General features: G+C 36.8%; 1 protein-coding gene across 1 annotated transcript in view; it reads right to left on the bottom strand.

The window, feature by feature from the left end:
* Positions 1–213: 213 nt before the first annotated feature.
* Positions 214–11,733, bottom strand: part of LOC145241971 (uncharacterized) — a 161,247-nt gene continuing 149,727 nt past the window's right edge. Inside the window, exon 6 of the mRNA XM_080104839.1 lies at positions 214–316. Within this exon, the coding sequence (XP_079960965.1) occupies positions 265–316 (52 nt within the window). The 3' untranslated portion in view covers positions 214–264. The remainder of the gene's footprint in view (positions 317–11,733) is intronic.

Raw genomic sequence — 11,733 nt, 5'->3', positions numbered from 1 at the left:
GTGTGTTCGCGTGTGTGTGCGTGTGCGCGTGTGTATGTGTGTGTGCGTGCGCGCGTGTGTATGTGTGTGTGCGTGCGCGCGTGTGTATGTGTGTGCTTGTGCGTGTGTATGTGTATATCGCGTAAAAACTGCCTAACAACATACTCACCTCGGTGATTATCTAGCGACGAGCAACAATAATAACTTTTTTCTTTTTCTGTCATCATCGTGTTATTTCTTTGTTTCTTCTTCTCCGCAGCCAAAGATTTGTAAATCGTGAAGAAGTCAAGCCGAAAAGACGAGCAACGCAGATGACGTCGAATAGTGTTCACCCGCTCTGAAAGATTAAAAATAAAAAACAGTTTATGGATGGAAGTTCCATTATTTAGCTCTCCTCAAGAAATTACAACAATAATCAATAAAATTACAACAATAATCAATAAAATTACAACAATAATCAATAAAATTACAACAATAATCAATAAAATTACAACAATAATCAATAAAATTACATCCCTGATAAAGAGATGTGAGGAGCTAATTATTAAAAAAATGGTGAAATCGATATAAATTTCTGAATCTGGGGTTATACGACTCCCTGCAAGTTTGAAGGTCAAGAAAAAAATCTTAAACAACACTAATGAAGTCGAAAGAAAGACATAAAGTAAATATCAGTCAAGATTTTTTTTTTTTAAATTACATTTTCACCCCAAACGAGGCACAGTGCCATTTTGATGATAAAACTTATGTCCCTTCAACTTGATGTCCCTGGTAGTAGCTGTCAAGGACATAAGTTGAAGGGATACTATGTAGGAAGTTGAGCAGCAAGATGTCTGTTCACATTACACTTGAACTTCTGCATGTCAGTACTATCAGTGAAGCAGAAACTTGAAAGGGAATTTCAAACTCTAGCAGTTCTAGAAGAGAAACGATTAGAGTCGAAGGCTTTCTTACATCTAGGGATCTCCAGTGTGTAGGGGTGGGATTTTGCTGCTTGTTGGGGGGTATTTATGTCGAGGGGGTACAAGAACTTGTAGTTTGTCAAAGCATCCTTCATTAAAATACTTGTAAAACAGGCAGAGGGATGCAACATTTCGTCGGGACAGAAATGTTGCATTTTGTTTATCCCTCTTTCTCCCGTGATTCCATTAGGCTTATCCTGTGAACTGACCCTGTCACCTCAACTGGTCTACATCTCATTCTTTCAATGTGACCATACCATCGAAGTCTACTCTTCTACACACATCTTTTATACCATCCATATTTAATCTTACTCCGAGGTCATCAGGACTAAGTCTGTCTTTAAGACCCGCATCATACATCTATCATATCATTCTTCCCATGCAACGCATGTCCTCAAACTGCACCAACCAGATTTCACCTCTGTATATCATGACACTTCTCTTGGTCGACAATAGTAATGCTCTGTTAGTTAGTTATAGCAGATGTTCTCGGAACATACTCCATCCGTGTCATAATATCTATCAAGTCCAACATAAACAAATTCCTGATGAACCACCCCCCTAAGTAATGACACCTGACAATTTCTCCAATACTATTGCTACACTATCCCTTTGATTACTGTACACACAATAACCCTTATCCCTGAGTGGCCATTGGGCCTTGATAAGTGGTGAACTCCATGTAAAAAAAAACAAAAAACAAAATCATAATAAGGTCATACATATCCGTCATATATGATATCATAGCAGATTATGTCAAATATGACATCATAACGAATTGCGTCATATATGACGTCACAGCAGATGATTCAATTTCCTTGAAAGGTAGACTTAAATTTCAGTTGATTACGTTGTATGCTAGAATCAAATCTCCTTGTATTCTCTTTCGATCTTTGTAGTTATGGTGTGGAGAATCCTTTTACAAATCAAAAGAAACGTTCCAGGTGTTCGATGCTTTTTTTTTTTTTGCTGATCAGGAATTGTTGCTTGGATGATATACACAAGAATAAACATGCCAGTGTGATTTTTTTTTCTTTTTTTTTTTTACATAGGCATCATCACTTATCAAAGCCGAAAGACCACTCGAGGATAAGGTTTAAGAGTGTACAGTCAGTAATTGTTAGTAATGGAAATTTGGTAAATTTGTTAACTTATGTGGAACGGCTCATCAAGAACTTGTTTACGTTGTCGTGATGTAGAAAGGAAAGAAATTTAAGCCAACAAACAACCAAAAAAGGGTGAAGCAATCAAATCTACAATAAATGTTACCATAGTCAATACTTGGCTCATTTTTTTTTTTTGTGTGCGTGTGTTTTTTATTTCATCGTATATATTTGCTTTTTACGAGTTGTTAGCCAACAAGATGGCTGCCACCACTCTTCTTCATGGGAAACAAGCCTCATTTGGAAATTTGCGGTTTTCATGTTCCTTTAAGATAATTTCAAAAATAGCAAATTGCAACAAGCGATGTGAAGAAGAAGGTCACGACTTCCTCTCGCAGGTTATTCCACAGCAGAAAGATCAAAAGCAAATGCCGCACTTCTTCTATTCAGCATCGTATGAATCCGCAACCGAAAACGAAGGAGAAGATGATTTGTTATTCGGCTGAAAAACTCAACGAAAAAAAGGTTTCAGTTCCTATTGATGAGGTTATGCCAGAATCAAGTCTCTAGTTCAAATATGATAATTCGGCCTTTAAAAAAATTCTGTCTAGTCAAACAAGTTGTTTCAACAGCACACGATATGACCAGAAGATTTTTTTTGTTGTTTTTTTTTTTACATGGAGGTCACCACTTATCAAGGCCCAGAAGCCACTCGGAGATAAGGGTTATTACGTCTACAGTAATCAATGGGATAGTATTGTAGTAATCGTTAGTATTGGAGATTTGATAAAGTGTCTTCATCAGGAATTTGTTTAGGTTGGACTTGAAGACATTCAAGTTGTAGTCAGGTGGGAAACAGGCAAATGGAAAAGAGTTCTACAGGCGTGCACTTTTAAGAAAGAAGCTTTGTTCATGGAATCTACATTTTGGTTTTGGCACAGATAAAGAGTGGGGAAAATTATTGACAGTTATCTGTCCTTTATTCTTTTTTGATGTAGGTAATGTCATAATTTGTGTTGCATTTCAAACCAATGTTAATATTTTTATTGCAATTTGTTTAGGCATTTAGCAAAAAAAAAATAAATAAATAAATAAATAGCAAAAAAAAAAAAAATAGCAAAGTGCAACAAGCAATATAAAGAAACAAGTCAAAGTTATTTACGTCCGCATACGGTCTGAATTTTAACCCCGGATATCATAGTCATCGTCACGACTTCTACTATCAGGTTTGTTCCACGGATCAGAAAAACGGAAAGAGAATGCTGCACTTCTTCTATTAAAGCGAAAACAACGCTTATGCATTGTTTCCAGGTGCCCACGGAAGTCAGGATTTGGCGTTGGAGTAAAAGACTCAACAGAACAGAGAACACTGCCTTTGTTCAATTAGCTGAAAACAATAGCGATACATCTTTTGCAGGTAACTAAAATTCGCATCTACCAAGCTGCCGTCCACACCATTTGATTGTACAGCTGTGAAACGTGGCTGATGAAAGTAAGTGACCTATGAAGGTGTTCGATCACTACTATTTGAATCGCATCTTATTTGTTGGCAGCAATTCATCTCAAATGCTATCGTTCATTCTCTCTGCATCAAACAATCGTCTCATGATCTTTTTGTTAATTCGGTCACATTCTTCTTCATCGCACAGATGATTTCATCGACAAAGTCATTGTTGGCGAAAATGATTCAGAGGTCAGATGAAAACCTGGCTTGGAACAGTGAAACATGATAGCTGATCTTTGGCTGTCGCTTCTATGGGGTTTGCTGTTGGAACTATGATTGGCTAATATTTGTTTCTGCTATTTCAGTGGACCATCATGCTCGGTCAGCATTTGTTTGAGATGCAGCAAATTCCTTAAAATGGCATTCCGGAAAAAATGACAACTGTCCAGAGCAATGTAATCTGACAGCAAAATCCAGGTGAGATTCCTAGGTTGGGAGATCCTCAAACTAATTTCATAAAATATCCGTTATGTTGGGACATATGCATGTTGGAATGTTTGGTGCTTAGAGACGATGCAAAAATATCTGACAAAGGACATTAAGTGGAAAGCTGAAAATACAGCAGACAAGATTCGTTTAGATATTTTTTTTCAAGGGAAAACTGGATTTTTCAAAATTATATTCAAACTCACAACCAATTGGAAAATGGAGTTTATATTAAAATATAAATATCCAACAGTGGGTAGAGAATCACTCAGGAAAAACAGTCTTCAATAAACAAAAGTAAAATTTAAAAATTATCTAAGCAAAGAATTACAAAATAAATAAAAACAAAAATCTATATATATATATATAAAAGTGAAAGTGTCTGTGTGTGTGTGTGTGTCTGAATACATTTCCCTACACAATAACTCTGTCAATTTTAAGTCTACAGATTCGAAATTTGATATGCAGGGTACTGAGATTTGGGAAAATCGATGTGATTGGTTTTCGGACAGAAATTTGGTGATTAAGGGGTCAAAGTTCAACAATTTGACCTTTGAGAACTCTACCAAACACTTCTGACAATTTTGGGTCTAAACACGTGAAATTTTAGATATGGATTCCTTGGACATGGATCTAATTAATAACTTTATTTGAGCCCAAAACAATAAATGTTAGGGGGTCATAATAGGGGTCAAAGTTAAAAAATTGACCTTTTTTTTTGTTTGTTTTGCTCAGCATACACCTCAAAACATCCGGGCAACGCCGGGCACCCATGCTAGTAAAAAATAAAGATAGAAAAAGACAAAAAGGAAAGAGAAAGGAAAAAGGGGGAGAGAAAAAGAACGGAAAATGGAAAAAAAGTTAAAGCTAAGAAAAAAACGTAGAAATTAAAGAGAAAGTCTCGGGATGCTCATTTTTTCTTAGAACTGCACGTCTGTGGAATTCTTTTCTGTTTACCTGCTTTCCAGCTGACTACAATATGGCCGTCTTCAAGTCCAATGTAAACAAGTTCTTGATGAGTCGTTCCCCTTAAGTAATCCAATTTACCAAATTTACACTTTTAATGATTACTATGATATTGTTCTTTTGACCAGTGTGCACTCTTTAACTCTAATCCTCGAGTGGCCTCTGGGCCTTGATAAGTGGTGATTCCTTTGTAAAAAAAACAAAAAAAACTCAAAAACTTAATTATACAATCTTTTGAATAAAATCTATGGAACAGATGAATCGTAGAGCATTTTGTTTCTTCCTTTTCCATTTTGAATTCATATATATATATATATATATATATACTATCCGGTTTACGAGTTCCGGTTTGAAAAATTCTGTGCATTTGAAAACAGATAAAAAAAAAATAATAAAAAAATTTTTTTTAAAAAACATGATATTCAAACCTACAATCTTCTTTTGAATAAAATCCACAGAGCAGATGAATCGTCGAGCATTTTGTTTCATCTTTTCCATTTTAAATTCACATATATTTATACATATATATATGTGTGTGTGTGTGTGTGTGTGTGTGTGTGTGTGTGTGTGTATATATATATATATATATAGAGAGAGAGAGAGAGGGAGCGATGATTTTCTCTTGTGCTTAATTTTTAAAAGAATTTTATTTAAAGTTAGAGTTGAGATTGAAACTAAACATTTATCACATTTTTATTATGTTAAGCTTATGTCTATATTTCAAATAAAATTTGGAGCTAATTGAAAAACCAAACTTCATTTTTGGATGAAAGTTCAAACTGTGTAGTTGATTTTTGAAGCTTGGTAGTTCGACATGCAAATTTAGGCAAACATGTAACTCATTTTTAGGGTTTATGTATGCGCTTTGAATTTTTTCTAAAAAAAACATCTTGCTTGCATCGATTTTTAGTGTTCTAGAATTAATTTTATTCACAAAAATATAATTTTCAAACGGTCGCCATTTTGCAGACTTTTGAAAATCATTTCAAGTTACAAGCTGAAAATTTCAGAATTGTCTAATTTTCATGATACCAACAACTGGAGAAAGTTTGAAGAAATCTGTATGCGTGACATTTAAAAAAAAAATGTTCTGGATGATTGTATATGGAATTACCAAATGTTATTATCCACATGTTTTAGCTGTTGCAGAATCTTCAGCGTGGAGATAATTGTTCGATTTATCATATGCTTGCAGTCAGCAGAACATGAGTGACATTTAAACCCAAACACTAACTTATGAGGCCAATTCTAACTGTTATGCAACAATGGTGGGCAAGCACAATAAGCCATCTTAACAGTGTTCAACAAATTTGTGTGTGTGTGTGTGTATATATATATATAGAGAGAGAGAGAGAGATGAGGATAAAATACAGGATATATCATAAATTAAAAATTATGGACACAGAATGTGTGAAAAACAGGAAGGGCAAACAATCTCCAATTTGATTTTTCATTTTTTCCTATGTTAGTTTTTCCTTTCATATATCTATATATCTATAAAACTGAAAATATATGTGTGTGTGTGTGTGTGTGTGTGTGCCTGCCTGTGTACATTTCCCTATCAAATAACAAATAACTCTATCAATTTTCAGTCTAAAGACTCGAGATTTGACATAAGGAGTATTGAGATTTGGGAAAATTTTTTAAATAGGTTTTCGGTCAGAAATTTGGCTGTCAAGAGGTCAAAGTTCAACGATTTGACCTTTGAAAACTCTACCAAACTCCTCCACCAATTTTGGGTCTAAACACTTGAAATTTTAGATGTAGGTTACTTGAACATGGATCAAACTTTTAATTTGATCTGAGCCCCCCCCCTCCAAAAATATATTAAGGGATCAAAATTGGGGTCAAACTAAAAAAAATATTTGACGTCTGCGGTCTCTACCAAATTACTCAGCCAATTTTTGGTCTAAACATTTGAAATTTTACATAAAGAGTATTTAGGGATAGGAAGAGCTTTTTAATTGATTTTAGTCGAAAATTTGAGCTGCCAAGGGGTCAAAGTTAAAATTTTTTTACCTTTTTGAAAAAAAAACATGAAAATTAGACATCTGATGATTGTTTGATCTGACGAAAGTAATTTTCAGATAAGTTAACAGCTTCTATTTCCTAAATTTTGAAAGGAAATTTTTATGTGAATAACAGCTTCTATTTCCTAAATTTTGAAAGGAAATTTTTATGTGAATAACAACTTCTATTTCCTAAATTTTGAAAGGAAATTTTTATGTGAATACACATTCATAATAGCTATTCAAAAATTGTAGCAAATTCTCATTTTTTTCATTAGTTTTTGGCAGCCCTAGAGCAGTTTATGTCTGCCACAGGGAAGGAGATGCATTTCATCCTAATTGTGTGGTTCCAACTGTCAAATTTGGAGGAGGATGCATAATGGTTTCTTCAGGCACTGGACTGTTGTACACATGTGAGGGCAGAATGAACTCCACAATTTATACGAACATGTTGGACCTGGTTTGTCAAAACTCTTTGTCTAAAACATTGAATAATAACATTTCAAGTGATGTAATCACCCAACAAGACAATGCCCCATGCCATATGTCAAAAGTTTGGTTTGAGAAAAACAGGATTAAAGTGATGAAGTTGCCCTCTTAATCCTCAGATGTAAATCCCATTGAAGCTTTGTGGTCCTATCTAGAAAACAGAGTGAGAGTGCACAAACGTTCATCAAAAAAAGACTTAGAGGCCAAACTTCATGAATAGTGGAAGCAAATAGATAATATCACCTGCAACAATTTAGTCAATAATATGTAAAAATGAATAAAAGCTGTTATAAAGGCAAAAGTAGGACATTCCAAATATTGATTGTTGTTAAAATATATTTATTAATATTAACTCCAATATTATTAACCTTGAAATATATAAGTTTGAATCATAATATCAATGTTTCATCGGTGTTCCATAATTTTGACCATGGATATATATATATATATATATATATATATATATATTGAGTAAAATTCATAATTAAAATTAAAAATCGGTTTCACAAGGAAAAACAAACAAGTATTTTCCTTAATTCAGCCTTGCCTCGACAGTCGAGCTGTATATTTCTTCCACTCCTTTTTTTTTTTACACACATTTTATCTTTCTTTAATAATATATTGGAATTCTTTCCCTTTTCCTTGTACCTATTTGTGAATTATTTCACAGTTTTCTGCCTTTTGGATTACTTTGGATTATCTTCCAATTACGATTCTAGGAAAAAGAGCGAGAATTCAAAAATGTTCACCCCCCCCCCAAATAAAAAGGAGTAGAGGCCAAACTTAATGAAAGAGTGAAAGCAAATAGATAATATCACCTGCAACAATTTAGTCAATAATATGCAAAAATGAATAAAAGCTGTTATAAAGGCAAAAGTAGGACATTCCAAATATTGATTGTTGTCAAAGGCAGCATGCATTCCGCAGATTCAACCGACATAAGTCCAGCTCAAATAAACAGAAGTTTATAGAAGCTAGAAATAATTGTAAGAGAGTGATAGAGACAGCTAAGACAGATTACTCTGAAACCACCAGAAAACGCATCGAAGCACAGAAATTAGGAACCCGGGATTTTTGGAAAATCTACAACAGCGTAGTAAATAATGGACAGTCAACTATTCCCCCACTATCAAACGACCATGAGGTTGCTTGCACGGCAACTGACAAGGCTAATCTGCTTGCCAGTCGGTTTGCCTCAAACTCCACACTGAACTCGGTACACCACTCACTCCCTGATTTTCCTCTGCGAACAGACGCTTCACTAGAAGATTTGAAAATCACCCCTTCTCAGGTACATGCTATTATAAAAAACCTAGACACCTCAAAAGCGTGTGGACCAGATCTCATCCCGGCTGTGCTATTAAAAAAATGCTCTGCCGAGGTTGCTCCAGTTCTGTCCAAACTTTACAATAAATGCCTTAACGAATCTTGTTTTCCCGACTGCTGGAAAACCGCCTCTGTGGTACCAGTCTTCAAGAATTCTGGTGAAAGAACTGACCCACTAAATTATCGCCCCATTAGCCTCCTCCCGCTTTTCGCCAAAATATTTGAGTCCTTAGTTAATAAAGCCCTAGTCCAGCACCTAACAGCTGCTAAACTCCTGACCGACAAACAATATGGATTCAGGCAAGCCCGTTCAACAGCAGATTTTTTTTTTTTTTTTTTTTTTTTTTTATTCAATTTTCACCCCAAACAAGGCACAGTGCCACTTTGAAGCAGGGGGCTACTATTAGGGAATTAATTAGCGGGGTCATTATGAAGGGAGAAAAGTAGAAAGATGTTTGTTAACATTACACTTGAACTTCTGCATATCATTGCAGTTGGGAAAGCAGAATCCCGGAAGGGAGTTCCAAAGACCCGCAGTTCTGGGGAAGAAACTATTGGAGTAAAAGGCTTTCTTGCACCTAGGGATCTCCACTGTAAAGGGATGAGACTTAGTAGCTTGTCGGGTTTGTCGGGGGTAGTTACGTCGGGGAGGTACAAGTGTTTGCAGTTCGTCAGAGCATTCACCATTAAAGTATTTGTAGAACAGGCAGAGGGATGCAACATCTCGTCGATGGGACAGAGGCTGAAGCTTAGATGACAGTTCAGGACCTATCAGGTTTGCGACTCTTTTTTGAACCCTGTCCAGGAGCGAGAGACAAGCAGCAGATGCACCAGCCCAGATGTGACAACAGTACTCCATACATGGGCGAATGGTTGCCTTATAGAGGTATAGGATACTGGCAGGCGTAAGTAGTTTTCTAGCACGGTAGAGGGAGCCAACTTTCCTTGCAGCAGCCTTGGCAATGCTCTCAATGTATCTATTCCAGTTCATATTCCCTGTAAACGTTAAGCCGAGGAGTTTAAAAGAAGTACTTTCAGGCAATGTGTTCTTGGCCATTGCTATTGGTGGTAGAGAAGGTTTCTTGTAGTTATTGAAGGAAACAAGCTTAGTCTTAGCAGCATTGAATGAGACCAACCATTTTTGTCCCCATTCCACTACGGATTGGAGGTCATCCTCTAGTGTTTCTGCCATTTTCTTGGATATGTGTTCATTTGTTTTCCCCTCATATCTGTTATAGAGAGTGGTGTCATCGGCAAATATACCCATCTCCGAAACAATATTATCAGGGAGGTCGTTTATGAATATCAGGAACAATAGAGGTCCAAGGGTAGACCCCTGAGGCACTCCCGCATTTATGTCATATTGTTTGGATGTACGTCCGTCGAGGACAACTTTGATTTTTCTATTACTTAAGAAGGATTTAATTACGTTATGAATTCTTCCAGTGATTCCATATGATCTAATTTTCCTTAGAAGACCATCGTGCCATACCCTGTCAAAAGCCTTAGATATATCAAGGGCCACCGCTCTACCCTCCCCTGTTTTATCCAATGAACGGTATATACGTTCAGAAACTACAGTTAAGATATCTGCTGTTGAACGGGCTTGCCTGAATCCATATTGTTTATCAGTCAAGAGTTTAGCAGCTGTTAGGTGCTGGACTAGGGCTTTATTAACTAAGGACTCAAATATTTTGGCGAAAAGCGGGAGGAGGCTAATGGGGCGATAATTTAGTGGGTCAGTTCTTTCACCAGAATTCTTGAAGACTGGTACCACAGAGGCGGTTTTCCAGCAGTCGGGAAAACAAGATTCGTTAAGGCATTTATTGTAAAGTTTGGACAGAACTGGAGCAACCTCGGCAGAGCATTTTTTTAATAGCACAGCCGGGATGAGATCTGGTCCACATGCTTTAGAGGTGTCTAGGTTTTTTATAATAGCATGTACCTGAGAAGGGGTGATTTTCAAGTCGTCAAGTGTGGCGTCTGTTCGCAGAGGAAAATCAGGGAGTGAGTGGTGTACCGAGTTCAGTGTGGAGTTTGAGGCAAACCGACTGGCAAGCAGATTAGCCTTGTCAGTTGCCGTGCAAGCAACCTCATGATTGTTTGTTAGTGGGGGAATAATTGACTGTCCATTATTAACTACGCTGTTGTAGATTTTCCAAAAATCCCGGGTTCCTAATTTCTGTGCTTCGATGCGCTTTCTGGTGGTTTCAGAGTAATCTGACTTAGCTGTGTCTATCACTCTCTTACAATTATTTCTAGCTTCTATAAACTTCTGTTTATTTGAGCTGGACTTATGTCGGTTGAATCTGCGGAACGCATGCTGCCTTTGACAAATGGCAGCTGCACAAGCAGAAGTAAACCATTGGGGGGAGTGGGGCTTGCTATAGTATTTCCGTGCGGGAACATGTGCTTCAATAGCAGTTTTGAACCATTCAGTTGTCTCATTTGCACACTGTTCCGCTGGAACAGTAAAGATATTTTGCCATGGGGCATCTCTGATGAGCTCCCTGATGGCTTCCCAATCAGCCTTTTTGTAATACCTCGTTGTTTTGAGTAGTGGGTCTTCAGTTTTAGGGCGAGAATGTAGGCTGATTTCTACCATTATCACAGCGTGATCAGCATTCCCGAGTGGGCTATGGGCATTTGTTGTACAGTCATTGGGAACTGTTGTCAGAAAGAGATCTAGAAGTGAGGCATGTTGATCGTGCTGGTCTGGGAAACGTGTCGGAAATGTAACCATCTGAGATAGGGAATGGGATATAGAGAAGCTATATGTGGCGCTACCAGCTACGTCTGTGTGATTTGAGAATCCTAGCCAGTTACTGTGGTGGACATTGAAGTCACCAAATACATGTATTTGTGCGCTAGTATCGAGGGAGAGTGCTATATCTATGCTGTCTGAGACTTTGTTTATTAGGGTACAGTCTTGGTTTGAGGGAGAGCAGTAGAGAAAATATAAGTACCTA

The sequence above is a fragment of the Euprymna scolopes genome, chromosome 21 (assembly GCF_053919585.1).
Source record: "Euprymna scolopes isolate OS-2025 chromosome 21, ASM5391958v1, whole genome shotgun sequence".
Lineage (NCBI taxonomy): Eukaryota > Metazoa > Mollusca > Cephalopoda > Sepiida > Sepiolidae > Euprymna > Euprymna scolopes.
This window is presented reverse-complemented; position numbering and strand designations above follow the sequence as displayed.